At 35.4% G+C, this 23,750-nt stretch overlaps 1 protein-coding gene across 42 annotated transcripts in view; it reads right to left on the bottom strand.

Annotated features, from left to right (window-relative positions):
* LOC125665493 (polypeptide N-acetylgalactosaminyltransferase 5-like) overlaps positions 1 to 23,750 on the bottom strand; it is an 82,522-nt gene that overhangs the window by 19,417 nt on the left and 39,355 nt on the right. For 22 of the 42 annotated variants that reach the window (XM_056152220.1, XM_056152203.1, XM_056152207.1 and 19 more), the window contains 5 exons: positions 18,621 to 19,100; positions 14,759 to 14,912; positions 7,744 to 7,910; positions 5,451 to 5,615; positions 4,565 to 4,781 (listed from right to left, as the gene is read on the bottom strand). In XM_056152220.1, coding sequence (XP_056008195.1) covers positions 4,565 to 4,781; positions 5,451 to 5,615; positions 7,744 to 7,910; positions 14,759 to 14,912; positions 18,621 to 19,032 — 1,115 coding nt within the window. In that variant the 5' untranslated portion in view covers positions 19,033 to 19,100. Of the gene's footprint in view, positions 1 to 2,734; positions 2,949 to 4,564; positions 4,782 to 5,450; positions 5,616 to 7,743; positions 7,911 to 14,758; positions 14,913 to 18,620; positions 19,101 to 23,750 lie in introns of all 42 variants that reach the window. The other 20 variants (XM_056152199.1, XM_056152228.1, XM_048898144.2 and 17 more) reach the window with 2 other exon arrangements.

The following is a 23,750-nucleotide window of genomic DNA, read 5'->3' as shown; positions in this document are numbered from 1 at the left end:
CAATCAATGTATGACGTATACTAGTCACCAAGATATGATCTGTAAAGTGAGATTAATAATTTTTCTTATATCTGATATCTGCAAGATCTCCAAGACAATAGCCAAAATGCACAGCTGCTGTACAAAAGTGTGACGATAAAACATGGGGACCAATTCAAATGTCAGATAAAATAGGTCTACTGTACGAAAACATCTCTCATTGCAGAGCATATAGCCTCAGCTTGGTCCATACAGTTTATATTTCTACATATTGAAAAATATATCAAACATCTGTTGTTTTACATCACATTTGAGAATTTTTCACTCATCTATAGACGGTTCTGAGCAGTGTGAGTTGTATGTAACGCCCCATTGCCGGCCGTTAGGTGGAAAGTTTTAAGGTTTTATTTGGAAGACCCTCTCCTTTCACTTCTCATGCCAGGTAATCGACAAGGAACAGTCACTACCTCTGTTATATAAGGCTTAGGTATGACGCAGCACCGGGATTGAGATTTCACTTGTGCGCCCCGGTTGTGAAACAAGCACCCTAACAACTGGCCTAATGCAACTTAAAAAAATTGTGTAAAACACTACAAAATCAAATCTAAAAGTAGAACGTGTTAATGTGAAGCTTTTTCAGTATCAACGACAGATGGGAGAGATCACGGTGCATTTTACACAGTGGTTATGATATTAAATATATTTTCTCGAAGAATTTCTTACATATACATATATGCATACTGGTAAATGTGCCACAGACACCCAGGACAATTATTGAAATGTGCAGAAAAGTAGAATATATATCAAGTCTTTAGAAAGATTTGAAATGATTACATATAAATATCTCACATCTGTTAGAAGTTTCTACAGGCAGAGGATCAGTAACCCCTTAAGTCCCGCCATCTCATTACCTAACAGATGTTGTCTTATTGTGACCGTCGTTATTATTAAACAATTGGGCCGATTTCCATCTAAAGGTTAAACTCCAGTCAAACCCACCCACGGCTGTTCCGGGATAACTCTGGTAATAAAGTGTATCTGCCAAAATGTTGTCGATAATGGGACAAACAACATTTTTGTGATTGGTTGCGATGCGGTCCATAAGGGGTTCCAACCAGCCTGTAGCAAAATAGGTCAGTGATTATGGACTGCTCGAATATAACGTGTTGTTGCTTTATAGTTGCAGCAAAGCGCTGTGGTTTTGCAGCCTATGTATGTATACTACAAAGTGATCATATTCTGAATATTAGAACAGTACCACATGTACTTATTCTGAATATTATCGCAGTACTGTATGTACATGTACACATTTTTAATATTGTCGCAGTACTGCATGTACATGTAAATGTACACATTCTGAATATTGTCGCAGTACTGTATGTACAAATGTACACATTCTGAATATTGTCGCAGTACTATATGCACTTGTAAATGTACACATTCTGAATATTGTTGCAGTGCTATATGCACTTGTAAATGTACGCATTCTGAATATTGTCGCAGTGCTATATGCACTTGTAAATGTACGCATTCTGAATATTGTCGCAGTGCTATATGCAATTGTAAATGTACGCATTCTGAATATTGTCGCAGTGCTATATGCACTTGTAAATGTACGCATTCTGAATATTATCGCAGTACTGTATGCACTTGTAAAAGTACTTACTTCTCAACATTGTAACAGCACCATAGGCAAACTAGCCAAGTTGCAACAATTGAAAATTTAACAAATTCTGTCACTTTTTTAGTATTCCATGTAGTGACTCCAGAAAAAATAATCACGATATTCTTCATAATATCATAAGTATATCTTCAAATCTGATTACAATAACATGTAACCTGTTCAATCCCCCCCTCCCCCCCCCCCCCCCCCATCCCCCTCTTCATTTTATAAAACAATAGTTGCTGAGTTCATCTTCACTTGCAACTTGGCTAAAATTCAAATACAGTCAAACCTCGTTATCTTGAACTCGATGGGACCGGAGAAAAAACTTCGAGCTATCCAAGGATTTGAAATATCAAGGATAAAATACTCAATGAATAGGTCGTTGGGATTCCGGAATCCCTTCGACATATCCATGGTATTTGAGATATCGGTGTTTAACTGTACATGTAGTGTATACGTCATGTGACATACATTTTTTTGGGGGTGTACATCAGATAAACGCACATGATAAATTGTCATAGGGAGTAATGTTTTACATCATCATGCATATTTAGATGAATGCTTAATAAGAAACAACTTGGAGCAGACACTGGAGTACAATTGAGGTGTGTCAGCAGTAACACTGACGATTTAGGATGGTATGAAGCTTTTCTTCCCGAAACACAAGACTGCAAAAATATACTCACAGAACAAAAACGTCTACTTCTAAAATTGCTGCATATCAATTACATTGCATGTAGATCTAGCATGAACATGAATTGCCAAAACAATCCTCTTGTGAAATGAAATCCAGTCAAACTAGCCGAGAATTCTAGAGGAAAGGCATGCTGGGTAAATCTTTACAGACAAATAAACAGCCTATAAAAGAACATGAAGATCTGGCAGCAAACTAGATTTCGCTTGTAAGTTTAGAAGCATGCTGGAGTTGAACTCTAGCAGATACTGTTTGGGATGGGATACATGTGTGTTTGTGTCATTGCTAGCAGAAATAAGTGCTTGGATGTTCAGTTGGAAAAGACGAAGTTGGAGAAGCCAAACCTTAGCAAAGAGATCGGACATACGCCCTAATGCCACGAATCTGACACCAACCTAACCGGGTCAACATTTGTTTTCATTTTGTCCTTCACATAGGATGGGATTGGCATCCAATTGAATGTCAAGTCCCAATCGAACTTCCCGACATGAATTTGGTCAGGATTAAACCATGCGAACTGAAGTGTATCATCGTTAATGTTGTCTATGACTGGTGCCACAACATGACGCTTGTCCTCCGCAATACGTCCCAACAAGGGTTCAAGCCAGCCTGCCAATTTAATTTCAAATATTAAGTTTATTATTATTATTTTTTTTTTTTTTTTTTTTTAAATATAACCAATTTTATCTATGAGCCATCTTCATTCAGGTGAGATGTTGATTTGCTAGTTTCAAGAATGCATGCCCAAATCTCTTCCACAAAAGATGCTGATTGGCTAAAAACAACAAATCTGTTAGACTTTCTTTTTTTTTTACTGAAAGGCAAAGGTGGGGGGGGGGGGGGGGGGGGGGGTGTTGTTGCCAGAATATTTCACTGTGTATTATTGTAACTATAGTGGTAAAACATTAACCCCGACATGTCAATGTCTTTATAATTGTCAGTCCGTCTTCTTAACATTGGAGGCAGTGATGGGAAATGACTATACGATATGACAGTTATGTATAAATCTCAATATAAAAGATTATTCTTGCACTACAAAGCGAGGAGACTTTGTTAATATGCATAAGTTTTAGATCAAAATGTGTATTAATGAGGTAAGAAATTCACGTTTGCTTTTAAGGAGGCATAACAGTCAATCTCAAAAATTACCATGAATTAAAACTATTTATAGAAGATGGAGTTGGAAATAATTTTTTTTTTTATCTTACATAGCAAAGTAAACTCATTAATAAAAACAAATTCAAATCGAAAATACCTATGGCACTAAAATACACACTGCCAGTCTCATATATTGCTTAACCCAGAGGTATATAACTGAACATTGTCAGCCTAATAATGCCTGGATTCACTGTGCTAACCCGAAAAAACATAATCATATCTGATTTTATTTTGGTATCTATGGTAATTTTCTGAGAGAAAAAAAAATGTACTGACGTGTTATTCAACCTTAGAGAAAAAAATAAGTTAAAGTGTAGAATTAAACAAGGCAGATGTGATATGTTAGATCCAAGAAATCCTACACTGAACATAAATTGTCGCACTTCCCTTAAATTCTCTTGTCACAGACCACGGTGTTGTGGGGCCAAAGTGTACCAATAGGTAAATTGCCTGAACAAATTTTGGAAAGCAAAGAATTCTAACACGGACCACTTTTATTCCGAGACTGTTTGTCAGACCAAACCAAGAACTGTTGGTTATAATTTTCTCGTTTCCAGCAATCTCCAATTTTGATGCAAGCATGATAGCTGATGGTTAATCATAGCCTTATAAATAAGAGATAAAATTCTTGATTAAAGAGTACAAAGATTGTATAATGCAATCCATTCGTTTTAAAATCTATGTCAAACAGCAGATGCAATGCCATATTGTCATTAGATATTGTATCCTTTTTGAAAAGCGCTTCCATTAAAATATTACTGAAAAAGAGAGAGGAAAACTGGATTTTCCGTCGTAGAACCACCCCTCCGGAATTAAACATGCTTGTTAATATCAACTAACGTCACATTACTAGGCTTATATACGTCTGAAACCATTCCCATGCAGCTGTTATATGTAGTCGGGTATTCAAATTGCTGTTCAACATTGACATGCTGATGTTTCATGCACGCAGCGTTTAAATCAATGAAGTGCAACAATTTACATGTTTTCTCCGTTTAGGAATTAGTCTAACATCAAAGCCTACACAACACAGACATCGATGACATATCGTGCAGCGTGGGGAATACCTGACGGGTAGATAATCCTTGTTATCTCTGCGTTTGCGTTCGTAATCAGGGATCGCATGCCAGTTAAACTGCATGTTCCAATCAAAACCCCCAATACTTGTGGCCCTGGCATTCCCATACTGATATTTGAAGGAGTCATCCTCTATCACATCTATTACAGGGCAAACAACAATGGATTTGTTTTCAGCAATACGATCTAGGAGAGGTTCAAGCCAACCTAGAAATGGCACATGACTGGTTAGAATCCAACAACAGACATCATTACACAAGAAGGGCATGGAAAGTATTGCTGGAAGTTACAGTTAATAGTTCTGTTCTCAAAAGACGCTGCAAGGAAGATTGATAAATTAATCATGACATCAAATGCTGAAAAATAAATTGTCAACGTGATTACTTGAACTGCACTTCTTAAATCACCGTTTACAAAGTCTACGCAACATTCTAAAGGCAGAGAGATAATGAAATTTGATTGGTTCTAAAGGTAAAGAGATAATGAAATTCGATTGGTTCTAAAGGTAGAGAGATAATGAAATTCGATTGGTTCTAAAGGTAGAGAGATTATGAAATTTGATTGGTTCTAAAGGTAGAGAGATAATGAAATTTGATTGGTTTTCGTCCATGATGCAAATGTAATTGCACAATAAAAAATATTCTCTCAACTTGTGCTCTTTCTAGTTGCAGGAATTTAAAATATCAAATGAATATGCACCAGACCACTGAATCTGATGTGTGAGGCATCATTAATTCAATATGAATGTAATAAAGCGGAATATTTGTCACAACGTCCCAGTGTGAGCGTGAAGTAGAATACTCCCTTCACAACATTTACATGGCCACATAATACACTGTATATACAAAGCACTATTTCAAGAAACAAGAATACAACCTTCAGCACATTCACAGTGCGAGTCCAGATAGGTCAGCACTTCTCCTGTTGCCACCGAGTAACCAAGGAGACGCGCCCGGATCAGCCCCTCGCGTTTCTTTGTTCTCACAACTTTGACGTTCCTCAGTTTGGCAACGTAGTCTTGCAGTGGTTGTTTCAGGTGATCTGAGGAATCAAATCAGTAAAATCAGTCAACAAAACAAAACCATCACGAACCTCCGTTAACTTTGCTAACTTCATTCTGCCCACACAGATTCTTAATTCCTTGTGAAATATTTTCCCATAACTTTTTATCATTTGTGGCTATAATTCACCAGGCAGGGATGTGTCTGAATTCCTCAGAAATCAAAGGAAAACAGGTCAAAAATGGAGGAAAACACTTCATCCTACCTGGAAAAATATAATTTTCTGTCACTTAAGATCGAACCCAGAGCATTGCATTTTCTACGAAAATTGAGCAAATCAGAGGATTTCCTCTAAAAAGAGGAAAAGTCACACCCCTAATCACACCTACAAGTACCTTTGTTCCAAAAACCAGGCAAGGCTAACTTCATTCTGCCCATACAGATTCTTTATTTTTCCCATATCTATCATTTGTGGCTATTCACCAGACCTAATTGTACCTTTGTTCCAAACACCACCTTTAACAGGGACATGATTCTTATTTTTCAAATCTTTATAATGTTAAAGAAAAGTAAAAAACTCTTTCATCAATCTATGTGCATGTTATTTTACGTGGTATGGAGAACACATCATCTACAATAAATTAAACATGGATTGCCAGTTCTCATCCCAAATGAATCATTTCTACGAGCACAAATCTAATAGTTTTAATAAAACCTCCAGAAAAATCAGAGCCTAGCTGTTATATTTCTAAAGCATGACAGATAAAATGGGAATCCTATAAATAAAATTCATAATTTCCTATTTTGAAGTTAACTATCCTGCCCTGAAGGTATTTAAATCTGTAAAGCATTGTACAGAGTTCAACACTCTGAATTGACAAAGTGTATGACATTCTAATATATCTTTCATAATTCCAAATACTTGTATATCGTGCTTTTGCTCTTTACTGATAATGTTTTGCGTAAGTTTAAAACATTGATTACCGTTAATTAATCAATGTGACATTTTGTGGTTGATTCTTTAACATGTTGGGGGTTCCAGGAATCAATTAAATTTTTAATATCCACCAGGACTAGCCCCAGCCTTGGGGACACCATCAATCAATAGAAACATGTGAAAGTATATTGCTAACAGCAATAAAACAATGGAAACTGATTTTAAAGTCTTATTGAACATGTAGAATTTCCCGCATGCTGCAGAGCACGTTTTATAAAAATGACTAAATCATGTGTGGACAATTGACGAGTTGACGATCACTGAATCAATGCTTCAGCTCATTTGCATATCAATTGTGTACTTAAAGAACCTATATAGTTTTTTCACATGCAAATAATCAGTCTCGCCTTTATTTTTGTTCTGAGAGTTACCTCAGTAAGCCTCACTATCCAATACAACAAAAATTACATAGAACACAAAGAGCGAAAATCAATGATTAAGAATTGATTTAAAATTCTTGTCATTTCAAAGATGATCTTGCAGAAATAAGCATTATAGTCACGTAATAAAAACACATGAATTGCTAATTTCTGATGCGAGACTTTGCAAAACTGCAAAAACCTATTGAAAATTTAAACTGCACTTCCTCCTTGACAGTAAAAATAGCATTACATAATCCATGCATATGTAAATACATCATCACAGGAGTCATTAGGCCAAAATAAAATGTATGTGTGTTTCCTATTTCACTTCCCCCAAAAATCAGGTAGGGTAGGTATTTCAATAAAACATTTTATTTTAATTCTTATAGTTTTTGATATGCTTTCAATATAGATCTATATACATTACAATTACTTATTACACATGTAGATCAATAGTTACTTAAAGTCAAAATGTAAATCAGAGAGACCAAAATGCAAAACGAAAACAAATTCTGGATTAAAAATTCAGAATTCTTATTTTCTTTTATATATATATATATATATATATATATATATATATATATATATAAAGCACTAAATAATCACAACTAGGTACTGAAAATTTTCGCCCCAGCCCGGGGTTGAACCAGCGACGTACGGCACCCACCGCCTAGCAAGATTGTCAAACCAGTGCGTAAGTCCACTCGGCCACAACGTATATATCGTCAATAAAATACTTAGGGTCGTTAGCAAAAAGGTAGATAGGGTCGGGAAACCAGAAACACACATACAGTTTATTTTGGCCTTACCCATATCGGAGAAATCGTCCACTAGAATGATTTCCTTCAGTAGGTGAGGCGGAGATCTGTCGATGATACTGTGTACGGTACGTAACAGAACAGTCCAGGCTTCATTGTGGAAACAAACCACCACGCTGGTGTCAGGCAGATTGTCCTTGTACTTTAGATCCTTACATCTACAATGCATCATCAACAATCAGAATCAGAGGACAATACATATACTGACAGAGGACAGAATCCTTCATTAGTACGAGAGTGTGGGACTGGACTGAAAATTCCACCGAGGGACAAGATTCCCAGTCTAGGATGAGGCTGAGACAAGATTCCCAGTCTTAAAAAAGTACGAGGCTTTTCTGATCGAGTCCAAGACAGGGAATCTTGCCCCTGAGGTGGAAATTTCCCTATCCCACAGAGTAAATAATGAAGGATTATTTTTCTCACATTTTATTTACCGTTTGGTGCATTAATTCAGGAACTTCATGATCTGTTCAGAAGATTAAAATTCTCATTTGAACTTGATGTAAAACTAATTAGACAGTCAGAATGAGCATACCTGAAACTGGTTAATATATTTTAGATGTAAACTAAAAAAAAACAAGCAAGGCTGCTGCTCAGAAAGCTATGTATATCAAATCAAAATTTGAAGAAAACAGTACAAAATATTTTACGTCTACACGTAATGTAAATCATAAAAAGTATGTGATATCATAATCAACATGGGTAATGTTGGTTTCACATACAGGTGATGTTCGAGAAATAAGCATTTCTCGTCAAAATAAAAACACTGATAGTTATTTTAAAAGTTGCCATGGTTTATCTAATTACTGTTATAAATTTCCACTATTATAATGACAGCCTTAATGAAGCTCCCAAAATGCAATATTTAGGTTGGTTTTATATTGTTTAAATAACGTTCCTCTCGAGAATCTTTCACTCATATGGAGACGTCACCATTGCCGGTGAAGGCTGCAAAATTTAGGCCTATATATGCTGGATGCTTATGGCCTTTGAGCAGGAAGGGATCTTTATCGTGACACACTTGCTGTGACACAGGGCATCATCAGTGAATTTGTGGCAGCTGTCACTATATGATGGACAAATCTATAAAAAGGTGTCAAAATGACTACACGTTTCAAGTTTCTTTGTCTAGGATTTCAAAACTCGGGATGACATTTTTGATCACGTGGTTTGTGACACTGGATCTGCATGTCTATAAATTAAAACAAGTTCCGGAATACAAGCTTGTGTGACTAACACCTCAGAAACATATCATACTCAAAAATTGTTGAATGATTGATGATTTATCTGAAATAATTTTCTCCAGGGACTTTAAATCCTGCAGAAAAGACAGCAAATCTTAAAAAAAAAAAAATGAAGTTCTCGAGCATTCCGAAAATTGATTATTGTTGAGAAGAAGTGCTAAATTTGAAAACTGGAGAGTCCCTCAATCTCATTTTTGTTGGTCCACTGCACAAGTCCAAATTGATTTCATCTTCAGACTGCCCTCACAAGATTACTGCATGTGAATCCCTACAGTACAGGTCAAGGTCATCTAACTAAAACATCTGTGCTAGTAGAGATTGTTTTCTCTTGTATTGGGTTTGTCTTTCTGCTTGTAGAGATTGTTTTCTCTTGTATTGGGTTTGTCTTTCTGCTTGTAGAGATCATTTTCTCTTGTATTAGGTTTGTCTTTCTGCTTGTGGAGATTGTTTTCTCTTGTATTAGATTTGTCTTTCTGCTTGTAGAGATTGTTTTCTCTTGTATTAGGTTTGTCTTTCTGTTAGTAGAGATTGTTTTCTCTTGTATTGGGTTTGTCTTTCTGATTGTAGAGATTGTTTTCTCTTGTATTGGGTTTGTCTTTCTGTTTGTAGAGATTGTTTTCTCTTGTATTAGGTTTGTCTTTCTGCTAGTAGAGATTGTTTTCTCTTGTATTGGGTTTGTCTTTCTGCTTGTAGAGATTGTTTTCTCTTGTATTGGGTTTGTCTTTCTGCTTGTAGAGATTGTTTTCTTTTGTATTAGGTTTGTCTTTCTGCTAGTAGAGATTGTTTTCTCTTGTATTGGGTTTGTCTTTCTGCTTGTAAAGATTGTTTTCTCTTGTATTGGGTTTATCTATCTGCTTGTAGAGATTGTTTTCTTTTGTATTAGGTTTGTCTTTCTGCTAGTAGAGATTGTTTTCTCTTGTATTGAGTTTGTCTTTCTGCTTGTAAAGATTGTTTTCTCTTGTATTGGGTTTATCTATCTGCTTGTAGAGATTGTTTTCTTTTGTATTAGGTTTGTCTTTCTGCTAGTAGAGATTGTTTTCTCTTGTATTGGGTTTGTCTTTCTGCTTGTAGAGATTGTTTTCTCTTGTATTGGGTTTGTCTTTCTGTTTGTAGAGATTGTTTTCTTTTGTATTAGGTTTGTCTTTCTGCTAGTAGAGATTGTTTTCTCTTGTATTGGGTTTGTCTATCTGCTTGTAGAGAATGTCTACTTGCAGAGTTTATTACTCCAGTAGTAAATTTGTTTATTACATTTTCATCAGTGAAATACTGAAATTTATCCATTGAATAAAAATTGACATTTTCAAAGTTGTTATTTTCAACAAAAGTACCATTTTCAAAGCATGAAAATAACAACTGCACAGGACTACTTGTCACAATATCCATCAGTCATACACAAGACACCTTCATTTTCATTAATACATTGATTCAATGAATTTTTCATGTTTTTTATTTGAATACCCTTAATAAAATTGAATTAAATTTATCTTATTGTTCAAATGTATTGATTTCTATATATTTTGCATATTCCTTAAGGTACTTGTATTTTCTGTGCAATATTGTTTTAAACGCAATACAGGGACAGCTTAAAGTGGTTCAGGAATTTTTAAAAAAAAAAAAAAAAAGTTTAATAAACAGAAAATTCAATGTTTTTGTTGTTAATTATAGTTTATTTCACTCGTGAGACAAGATTGTAAAAAATATTTTCTCTTGTGTTTCACTCTCATGAAATTCAAAAAAAAAAAAAATCCTGTCTCACTTGTGAAATAAATTCCATATCCAACAACAAAACATTGAATATCGTCTACTTAACATACCACAATGGCTAAAACTGTGTAAAAATGGAGAGGGTTTAACATATTATAATGGTCTGAGTTGTGTAATGGTGGAATGAGTCTAACTCATTATAATGGTCTGAGTTGTGTCACAGTGGAGTGAGTCTAACACATTATAATGGTCTGAGTTGTGTAACGGTGGAGTGAGTCTAACTCATTATAATGATCTGAGTTGTGTAACGGTGGAGAGGGTCTAACTCATTATAATGATCTGAGTTGTGTAACGGTGGAGTGAGTCTAACTCATTATAATGATCTGAGTTGTGTAACAGTGGAGAGGGTCTAACACATTATAATGGTCTGAGTTGTGTAATGGTGGAGTGAGTCTAACTCATTATAATGATCTGAGTTGTGTAACAGTGGAGAGGGTCCAACACATTATAATGGTCTGAGTTGTGTAACGGTGGAGTGAGTCTAACACATTATAATGGTCTGAGTTGTGTAACGGTGGAGTGAGTCTAACTCATTATAATGATCTGAGTTGTGTCACAGTGGAGTGAGTCTAACACATTATAATGGTCTGAGTTGTGTAATGGTGGAGTGAGTCTAACTCATTATAATGGTCTGAGTTGTGTCACGGTGGAGTGAGTCCAACACATTATAATGGTCTGAGTTGTGTAACGGTGGAGTGAGTCTAACTCATTATAATGGTCTGAGTTGTGTAACAGTGGAGAGGGTTTAACTCATTATAATGGTCTGAGTTGTGTAACAGTGGAGAGGGTCTAACTCATTATAATGGTCTGAGTTGTGTAACGGTGGAGTGAGTCTAACTCATTATAATGGTCTGAGTTGTGTAACAGTGGAGAGGGTTTAACTCATTATAATGGTCTGAGTTGTGTAATGGTGGAGCGAGTCTAACTCATTATAATGGTCTGAGTTGTGTAACGGTGGAGAGAGTCTAACATATTATAATGGTCTGAGTTGTGTAATGGTGGACAGAGCCTTACCAAGCTAAATAAAACTGGCTTAAATGGAGTGTTCACTTTCGTTGCATGCTTCTCCATTATTGCTTTTATGGTTTGAAGGAAAGTCCACACTTCAAGAATCATGCTAACTCAAGTGTCAGAAAAAAGGCAAAATCTCTGTTTTATGGTTTGAGTACTATTCTCATACAACTCCTCTGATACACATAATTTATGAGATAATAGCATAAAATGGGCTGAGAATGAAATTTAACTGAAATTGATCACTGACTATGCAATTAAATTGGCAGGGCAAGCAGATATTCAGGAAAATAATAATGAAGTTTTTAGTGAAACGGATTTAGATTTCTTTCCTAGACTCACTTTAAGCACATTAGCAACTGTTTTGCAGGAACAACTGAAAATTAATGAAAAACTAATTGAATATAACGTTGATAAGCCTCTCAAATGCCTAAAACATGTTTAGCTTACATTACTGATGCAACTTAATTTTTATTCAGAAGAGCAACCGATAAAAAACATGCATTGTACACTAGATAGCTTATCACTGCAGATTCAAATGTTCAGTTCATGATTTTCTTACATAGTTATATTTTTCATTTTTTGCGTTTCAAATTTATATTTCTAGAAATATTTCTTAAAAATAATTGAAGTTACAAATGATTGATTGGTTTTATATTGTTTAACGTCCCTCTTGAGGATTTTTCACTCATATGGAGACATCCCCATTGCCCGTGAAGGATTGCAAAAATTTAAGCTTTATGCTCGGCACTAATATGGCCATTGAGCAGGGAGGGATCTTTATCGTGCCACACCTGCTGTGACAAGGGGCCTCGGTTTTTGCGGTCTCAACTGCCATTTCCTCATGAATGTGGTGCAGCTGTGAACAATGCCCGTATGAGTCTTGATGAATGTAGTATGCAGGGTTTGACACTAGGGCACGTCCGACCAACTGAGTCTACTAAATTGTAGGTCCGGTCGGGTAAAATGTTGATGTACGTACTAGTCCGACTGGTCGTGTTGAAAAAATAAACAAGAAACTTTACTTTAAACCATAAGATATTTTATTCTTAACTAAAAAAGAATAACTGTAGAGTTTGCGAGCAATTTTGAACTGCATGATGGTACAATCACTATTTCTATTTCTAATAAATAAGTCGCGGTCGGAAGTGATGTTTTACGAGATCTACTCGATGATAATGTGTGTAAAGTTATGTTTTAGATGGATTTATTTTCATTTTAAAAAACAACCCCAGTTTATTTGAATCAAATATAAGAAAGTGTTTATCAAATTAATAAATTACGTAGTAAACAGCTATTTTTCGGTGTTGAAATATGTTGGGAAATGTCTCTATATTCAAATACGACTTCTCGTCCTCAAGAAAAGATGCCCCCCCCCCAAAAAGTAAAAGGTTGGGAAGAAACAAAGCAGGGCTTAATTATGAAACAGATTTAAAAAAAAAAAAAACAGTTGAGGTCATTTTATTTTAAATGGACTAGAGAATTTCCGTGCCGGGTAGAATTGAAAGAAACAGAAAATGTGTTTGAAAATGAAAGCATTATAAATTGAATGACGAGATTAAAGCTCTTTTTTTTTTAGACAATTAAGTACGTTTTAGTTCATGCAAACTCAATGTTTGTCATTTGAATTAAGTACATTTAAATATGGAGAAACTATCAGTTTCTGGAAAGTTGGTCGGGGCTAGTGGATTTAAGGTCATGCATGCAGGTCTAGCAAAAATCATTTGAAGTAGCCCGACTGGTCTAGTGCTCAAAAAAGTAAATGTCAGACCCTGAGAGTACATATATTTTAACAATTGGAAATTCCAATAGAAATGACTCAGAAGTAAATGTAAATATACAGCATTTGAAATAACTGTGCCCCCAACATGCATAAATTTTACATGCGGGCGAGAAAATTTCTTAGTAGAGACACCCAACCGGACAAGTTAAAATTTTCACTAAACAACAATAGATATACATGTATCAAATCTACTCATCGTACTGGTAAAGTTATTAAAAGACAAGGGCTTTATAAAATGATATATAATCGCGATTGAAGTTATGAGAATTGATCGAGTCCTACAGTGATATAATCACTTTAATTAGCAAATATTTACTTGTAATTTAAAAACGGCAATTATTTATTCAGGGCTAGTAGGTCTTTAGCAAGGCTCACAATTTTTACATGCAGTCAGCCCTGCATGTCTAGCTCATTTTGCAGTGAGTTTCAAATACTGAGATATAAGAAATAAACTTCATTACTGAAAATACATGACGGCACGAACTGTAATGCTTGACACCGGCACACTTTTCATGAAGTGCTACCATGCTTCATGAAGTATTCCAACATGAAGTGTTGCAGTTCATACCCTCATGTATTTTTAAAAATAAAATTAGTTATAATATGCACACATCACCATGCTGTTATGTCTTTAAAAAATTAATCACTTGGTTCTCGGGCCTTCCAGCATCTGTTAACAATAAGCAGTAACCATTTTTATCCATAAATGAATAAATTTTCTCATGTGCTCTTCCAATGCCAAAAAAAAAATCAAAAAAAAATCTGGAATTCTCAAACACATAAGAGAATATAGCATCTGTAAAACGTTTTAACGAGTCTGGGTCATCCTGACATTTGTATAAATGATCAAAATTTTGCTAATGACCAGCAGAGTTACGTAGCTCCAAATATTTCATAGTAATGGTGTTAAGATCGGTACAGATACAAAATTAAGACACAACAGTTATTCTGCCATAGCACATCATGGGAGGTTTTTCTAATTCTTGTTCTTTAAAATTGCTAGGACTGTTTAAAAGTCATGTGTTTTGAATTTTAAAAAATACTCCCTCATCTATTTTTTGTTAGATAAAAAGAAAAGAAAAAACACTCTCCCTCATCTATTTTCGACAAAATTGGCCCGAGAACCAAGTCATTAATTCTTCATGGCCTTAAAGTGCAAAGTTAAAACAATTCATGGGTGATCGAACATAATGACAAATCTTACTCGGGATCTCGGACGTCTGGTAGAGTACGATGAAGTGAGATCATGTCACTGGCGTACTGGTTAAATGCGTTCCTCTGCCAGCCATCATCAAACTTTTTCTTCTCATCGGGAGACAGTTTGTCCTTGTCTATAACTACTGCTTTCCCAGCCTCACCTAAAAATAACCAAACATCAATTCAATAGACTCTAATAATGACTGTTAATCTAGATTGGTTTATATAATATTGTTATATAAAATATTCCACTTACCAAAATATAAAATCATAATGTAGTATTTCTTCCATATGAGATCATTTTATATTATAATACAACAGATTTTATTTACCATCATGTGTGTTCTTGTAATATTAAGTCATTTTCTACAATATTAAATGGTTTTGTAATATTTACATTGTAAATACAGTGTCTGCTGTTTTTATGCATGTTACTGTTATATATATATTGTTATATGTACACATCTTCCACTCATTGCAGTATTTGTTATACATCTAATTTTTACTGTACATAACACAACACACTTCACATGATATAATATCTCTTAACAAATTCCATGATAATACAATAATCACTCTACCTATTTACAGTCAAACCTCATTATCTCGAACTCGATTGGACCAAGAAAAAGCCTCGAGATATCCAAGGATTCAAGATAGCGAGGTTAAAATACTTAAAGAATAAGTGGTTGGGACTTCCAAATCACTTCGATATATCCATGGTATTCCAGATATCAGTGTTTGAGATACCTAAGTTCAACTATATTTGTAAAGCTTACTGAATTCTTTTGGTTACAATACTGTCATTGCAATATGTACAGGACGGTATGAATCAAAAGCAACTAATGTGTGTGTGTGTATATATATATATATATAATTCAATAAAAAAAGCAGGAAAATATACAGTTCCAAAATATATATAAATCACTAGCGCTTTCTGGATTTTAACATCCATCCTTAGGTGAATACAAATTAATAATATTATTAATTATCAATTTGTATTCACCTGAGGATGGATGTTAAAATCCAGAAAGCGCTAGTGATTTAAATATATTTTGGAACTGTATATTTTCCTGCTTTTTTTATTGAATTATTTTGACTGTGTGATATCAACTCTTTCTATTTGGATTATATATATATATATATATGTATATACATGCACACACACACACACACACTGCAGTTTGCTTTTCATTCATTAATATAGCAATCTTTTTAATGCTATGTTTTTAATGCATGCATATATACATGGTGACATAAAATTCTTAAAAACTGCATGCATAGTAAACCTCCACTAAGACTCCCTTAAAATTTACAGCTTGCTTTTCCCAAACATTGATCACCCCAAATCATGTTCTTTGGAATTGATACAGTACCTAAAGTTTGCCTTTTCTTTGTTAAATGCAATGTTTCAAATGCATATATATAGTGACATAAAATACTTTTTTAAAACTGCATGAATAGTAAATCTCCAAATCATTGAACTCTGTATCTACAGCTTGCTTTTCTCAAACATTGATCAGCCTAAATGAAGTCCTTGGGAATTTGTATTTCATAATTTACCAAGTGAGAATTTCAGCTTTCCTCATTTCTGAGAATTCGACGTGGATCAATGCCCTCTGGTCTTATTGCTATACAGTGCAGTCAACAAATGATGAAGAAAATAGTTTTCAATATCACCAACAACAAAAAAAAAACCCTTCACATTTCAGCTTTTCCATTTGTTAAACGTAAAATCAAGATACAAATGTTTCCACAAAACTGGGAGACATTGTGTTATATAGATTTATGGGGGATAAGGAGGGGATGACAAATTCCGGATTCCCTGCCTTCAATCCTGGCTGTTTTGTCTGTCACAGCAATACATCAAACCTCATTAATGCTGTCTAATGTTAGCCAAGCTTGCATCAAGTAATCAAATAGATTTCAAAACTCGTTAGACTCGAAATACTCAGCCTCCTTAAAATTCAATCACAACATACTAGTAGCTTCAGATTTTTATGATTTATGAAAAGGAAAAACTGGTGCTATGCCATAGAAGCCAAAACTCTATCTCTAGGGATTCACCACGAACTTTCTGTTTCAATCATAGCCAACATAGATAGCAGAGGTCGCAAGCACTGCACGACATCTTAAGCACAGCTAAAGGTATTAATGCACTGCTTAAGGTCTCAGGCATTGCTAGAAATCCCAGGCACTGCTAAAGGTCTCCGGACATTGCTAGAAATCTCAGGCACTGCTAAAGGTCTCAGACATTGCTAGATTCTCAGGCACAGCTAAAGGTCTCCGGACATTGCTAGAAATCTCAGGCACTACTAAAGGTCTCAGACATTGTTAGCAATCTTAGGTACTGCTAAAGGTCTCAGACATTGCTAGAAATCTCAAGCACAGCTAAAGGTCTCAGACATTGCTAGAAATCTCAGGCACTACTGAAGGTCTGACCCAGACATTGTTAGCAATCTTAGGTACTGCTAAAGGTCTCCGGACATTGCTAGATTCTCAGGCACTGCTAAAGGTCTCCAGACATTGCTAGAAATCTCAGGCACTACTAAAGGTCTCTGACATTGCCAGAAATCTCGGGTACTGCTAAAGATCTCAGACATTGCTAGAAATCTCAGGCACTGCTAAAGGTCTCAGACATTGCTAGAAATCTCAGGCACTGCTAATGGTATTTAATGTACTTCTAATGATGATAGAGCTTATGCAATATGTTTCATCTGAAAGGCCGGTGACTCTCACATTAACTGAGTGTTTGATGAAGGAATCTCTACCTTTTTTAAGATTTTAGGTTGTCAGGTTATAAGATGATCACCCCCTCTTATTATAATTTCAAACAAATTTCACTAGGGTTATTTCCTATCAAATACATCTGAGTTATTTCTATAATCTGCCTTGGATATATTTACATCTATTCATTTTCCTTCTAAGTTTTTGAGAAAACTCACAATTTCAATCATTGATGAAGATAGAAATATTTGAGTACCACAATTAATCTTGATTAATGGACTAGTAAAACATTTGTTGGATCTGTAAAAATATGAGGTTTTGTAATTTTCCCAACTAACCACTAGCTGGCTCAAAGAATACAAATTTTGATGAATGATTGACAAAGGTGTCTGTTTCATGCAACCTGCTTGAAATCTTAGTCAGCAAAATTGATCCAGTTTAGTCAGAAAATTCATGAAATGTACGCTAACACATATTTTATATATGTATATATGCTGATATTAAATACTGCTATTAAATGTCACCAAAACTTCATTGAGCAATTTGTTAAGTTAATTGTGGAGCAACTATAGGCAGCATTCTTTGAAATCAACAATAAGTGATTTAATCTTTTTATCTAAACATTATCTTATTATGATAAATCATAAAAGGACCGGACAGCAGGCACTGGCTATATAAGTCCTCTCCATAACAATAAATGATGATATATACACATCTTATTTTGTTCCAAATTGAAGACAATAAAATGGTAATGATTAGGTGTGTGTGCAGTCCTGTTCCAATCGGTAACAATTATGTGTGTGCAGTCCTGTTGCTATGGTAACAATTATGTGTGTGCAGTCCTGTTGCTATGGTAACAATTATGTGTGTGCAGTCCTGTTATTTTCACCAAATTCAGTATCAGTCTAAAGAAAACACATGCACACCACACTTACCTAGTGCACACACACACACACACGAATGTGATATCCATACACAATACATATCCATACACACTCGAATCACACTCAAATCACTTCACGTGATTATAACCTCCCACTCTGGTGCAACAGACCTCCCAGGTGTCCTACAGTCTTTGTGGAACACATCTTGAACAATCTCATTCAGAGTGATACAATCTTTTACCTCATTATGTATCATACCTGGTGCATTAGGGTCCACATACGGTCTCTCTGGCAAGGGTTCCTTCTTTCTATACCTCAGTGTATCATCGTTCTTCTCCTCTACAACAGGTGCCTGCACCTTCTCCGCACGCCGGTGCTCACTCTCACGTTTATCTGCCTGAATTTTCTGGTCTAGGTCCTGCCTTTCCTCTGCATGAATTTTTCTATCATGGTTTAATTTATCACTATCACCTAAGTGTATATGATTATTTTGCGGAGGTACGATGTCTCTTTCTCTGTGGATTATTTCACGCTCTTGGCGTTTTTCATCGTCACTATCACTTAGTTTCCCTTGATATGTCGTAAATATCACAATCAAAAACCATAAAGCTGGAATTCCAACAATGAATTTAAAAATGAGACCTCGTTTTCGGCGGAAGAAGCTGGCCATGGTATAAAGTGTTCCTGCTGGATCAGGAGTTATGCCCCTTGTGTTGCTGTCAAGACATCATAAACTGTCTGAAAAATACAACAAAATAATAAATTCATTTCAATTATTGCCCCACTTATTTTTTGACTTCCAATTCAATGCAATGGTCAGAGTTGAAATTTCAGTTTGCTTGTTTCAGTCAATTTAAAACAACTTCAAATTTCACTTCTTAATGCATTTTTATAATTATTATAGCTAGGTATCTGCATTATATCAAAGTACATGTATGTACTTGTCATGTAAAAATTGATACCTAGAATTCTAAAATCTTTTCCAAAGTACCCTATATCCTCTCATTAAATAGCCATTTAGGCTACACAATAGTGCTAATTTACAGCAACCCTGCTATTTTCAGTTTACTTTCATTGCCTTACTGATACAATTCTCATTTTTTTTTCACTTAAACTAGGACCTAAACATAACAATTGGGTGATTTTAACATGTACAGTATAACCACTGGTTTGGAGAGAGAGAGCCGCGCTCCCCTGACGTGGAGAACAGACCTTAAAGTGCTAAGTAAATAAGTACAGTATAACCACTGGTTTGGAGAGAGAGAGAGCCACACCCCCCTGACGTGGAGAACAGACCTTAAAGTGCTAAGTAAACAAGTACAGTATCACCAAATGACGGCAATAAATGTATTTCCTAAATATTAAATGAAGAACTCTATCTATTTATTTCTCATTCGCAGATGAATTACCTCTCGATAGTACAATTATTCAATATTCATTAAACTTCTATGAATAACACAATAATGGCCATTTTTAAAAATTGATTTCTGTAAGCAGCGTGAGGCGGAACATTAACCACAAAGAGAGGCACATCTATCAGACCTAAATATATCTCCCTATTCCCACTGTTATTATAAGGGTAATCATTTATCTCCTATTGTGGGCCACATCCCGAGAGACCCTCCCCTATACTATAAGCAGTTCTACCATCAGAAATCACCTCGGACAGTCAGTAACTATAGAAGTGTTCTATGTATGCATGGAAGCCTAAAGTGTTCATTTGATATCTATCTTGGACCAGAATATATTGAGTACCTGTTAAACAATATAGGAACAACAGTTGCAGCAGCTTAATCAAATCTTAAAACAAAGAGATTTATGTGTGTATAAAGTCAGGTTTTACTATCAATTAATTACCAGGGGCCATTAGTTTTGGACTTTCAAGGAGTTGCATTCATAAATGTATGAAGTATGTTGCATGCATGCATAACTAAATATAAAACAGAATATGCCAAAAATAGCATACTGATAATCAAAATTAGCTGCATCACAAGAGCTGTAAATAAATATTTGCATGGCTTTGATAGCTGCTTTATCACTTTACAAAGGAGGGGGGGGGGGTGTATGCCAATGCAGATACCACCACTCTACCCATGCACCCTCAGTTATAAAGTTTTAAAATCCACCATTTGCCATACAACACAGCAACATGTAATAAATAAACCAATGCTATTAAAGTTGACAAATAAATATGACAAGGCAAATGAATAATGCAAACATAATTGTTTTAATATTAAAAACAGAACAAAATTACACTCACAAATGTCTAAATTGACACTAACAAGATCTACTCCCAAATTTCATTCTCGCTGACCAACAATTCTACTATCAACCTCCCTTAATCAACGCTTCCACTTGTCAGCTGTCATGTAAGCCGGCCTCCCTAACCATTGGTTACAGCTGTGAATTAAGGTGGGTAGAACAGACAGATAGACAATGAGTTCTAATCACAAAATAATGTTACGTCATTCTAAGTGTACTATTTAGCATAGAGCATGCAAAATGTAAATATCATTAATATGTTTAACAGCTAAATTGTGACTAATTTAATTTGACCGAGTAAATAAACAGGTATAAATGCGAATCCAGAAGTTTTTCCAAGGGAAGTAGGTTTCACCATGTGCAATTGTTTTTTGGGGTTCAGTTGTAACTTGGCACTAACATTTAGTACTTTACAACTGGAAGTGCATAAACAAAGCAAAAATATTGATTTTTATTTTCTCCAAAACTCATAGGGTACATGGTGGTTTTGAACTCTCAATCAACTCCATTGCCCCACCCCCACTACAATCTAATTGAAATTAGATGTTGGATCCGCTTGCATACTCGCTACACAAACATCTAAAAACATCCCATAGAGGGTCACGTCAGAGGTCAAATTCGGTATCACTATCGGCTTCAACAAACATTCAATGATTTTGTGAGCGGTGATTTCATTGGTCAATCGAATTTGACCTCTGACGTGACCCTCTACGGGATGTTGCAAGATGTTTGTGTAGCGAGTATGCGAGCGGATCCAACATCTAATTTTAATTAGATTGCCCCCACTACATATTTGCATCCAAAATACACACCGTATAGCCCCATATCTATCTAACAACATTCCATTATCACCTGCATGTTGTGATTATGTCTCTCAACTGATTCGATACACAAGAGCATGTTCTGCATATGATCAGTTTTTAAATCAAGACAAACTACGGTCAAATATGTTGGGTGTTATAACTTAAGGCTTCAACAGTCTCATCTAAAGTAAGCATTTCACAAATTCAATGATTGTTACAACAACCTTATTTACAAATACAACCTATCATTTGGCCAAATGTGGTCATACTACCTGTTAGGTCATTCTTTACATACTTTTGACTAGGGATTACTTAGTTTACCTGAACATAATATACAGCTCACAGTAGGTGTGATCATTCAACAAGGGTTGCTTACTCCTCCTAGGCATCTGATCCAACCTCTAGTGTATCCAGAGGTTTTTGTTTGCCCCACTCTCAATATTTTGTATTCTTTATATAAGTAATGAGATTGATCACTGTTTCTTATCTATATATGTACTTTTTCATCCATACTCATTTCCATTATACAGGAAAGCATAAACTGGGATGAAATTGGGGTTATCTAATATTGAGCTCATACCCGCAGGTCAAAGAAACATGACTTTCTGAGATAAAACAAGATGTACGTGTTTGTGAAACACAGATGGCTGCATGGATGCACATATGGCAGCAAAGAAAACCTGGTACCCAAAGTAGGTCAAAATTTTGGATAGGTCTTGTCACAAGGAATACACATATGAAACATGAAAGTCCTATCACTAACCATTCAAAAGTGATGGCTTAAAGTTTAAAGGTTTTTGTGGACATATATATACATGCAGCAAACAGACAAAGTTTATGCTTGACATGCCTGCATTTTTTTTTCAAGAAGCACTTTGTATGCTGGAATGAAACATCGCAGTTCATATCCTCACATATGCAGCACAATGTGAAAATAGAAGAGTATCGAATATGAAGGATGAAACTCGCAGAAAACTTAATTCAGAATAACTCGGTGTTTAATTGTCACATATATGACACAAAAATGATGCATTAAATCATTGAATATAGTATTTTAAATTACCTAAAACTGATATTGAAATTGTAAAAAACAATATGCTCATGGCCGGGACAGAAATTATAAGCCTATAAAATGAACATCCTAGCTATTCATTAGCCCTCACTCCATCCCAAGATTCACATAACTTTGATAGATCTTTGGAGCGAGTCAACATTTCATTTTTAGGTTGTTTTTTCTCCAGTCTGACTAATATGAATATAATATGAATGGAATTAATCTAATTCTGAGCACAAACCCTTGTAGCTACTACTCTAAACAAAAACAATGAACTGTCACTGATGCAAGATATTTAAAAGGGTCATTGACCAGACTCTGGTGGGGGACTATCAAAACTTCTATGTCAGGCGAAGACTACAAATAGTCCAAATTAGTCAGTTAATGTCGATATCATTATTACCTCAGAATGCTGCAACAACTAAATGTCTAGTTTTATTCATAACCATGGCTCCTGATTGTTAAATCAATTCACATTATATAAATTGTCTTACATTGTCAGTTCCCTATCAGAATGAAATGTCTCATACAGCTGATCTGTCAACAAATTTGGAAAGTCAATCCATTATCACCTCAAATGGAGGAGACACCAAATCTTCAAAAGAGGAGAGGGAAATCAAAACCTTGAAGTAGACATTAAGATCTCAAAACAAAATGGGGGGGGGGGGATGGGGGGGGGGGGAGATCTCCAAACAAGAGGGGGGAAATCAAACCTCAAACAAAAGGAGGGGGGGGCATCAGATCTTCAAACAAGATAGGGGAATATAAACATCTCAAATCTCAAAACAAAAGGGGGAGGGGGCATCAGATCTCCAAACAAGATAGGGGAAATCAAACCTCAAAAGAAAAAGGGGGAGGCATATCATCTTTAAAAAAAAAAAAAAAAAGGGAGATAAACATCCCAAAAGCAGGGGGCGTATAAGATCTCCAAACAAGATACGGGAAAATCAAACCTTAAAACAAAAGGACGGGACGTCAAATCTCCAAAAAAGGATAGGGAATATAAACATCTCAAAACAAGAGGGGGCATCAGATCTCCAAACAAGAGGCCCATGGACAACATCACTAACTTGAGTCACCATTGGCCCTGCTGTTGCGATATTTTAAAAAAAAAATCAATCTCTATTCCCATGAAAATTTGGATCCCATATTGTGGCCCAGTATAGCCCCAAAGAGTCATGACATAAGCAAACTTGGAAGTCACACAATATGGAGTGCCTCAATACTAATATCACTAACAATTGACCACGATGTTCTGGAGAGGGTCAC

This window comes from Ostrea edulis, chromosome 10 (assembly GCF_947568905.1).
Source record: "Ostrea edulis chromosome 10, xbOstEdul1.1, whole genome shotgun sequence".
Classification (NCBI taxonomy): domain Eukaryota; kingdom Metazoa; phylum Mollusca; class Bivalvia; order Ostreida; family Ostreidae; genus Ostrea; species Ostrea edulis.
Note: the sequence above shows the minus strand (reverse complement) of the source record. Positions and strands in the feature narration are given on the sequence as shown.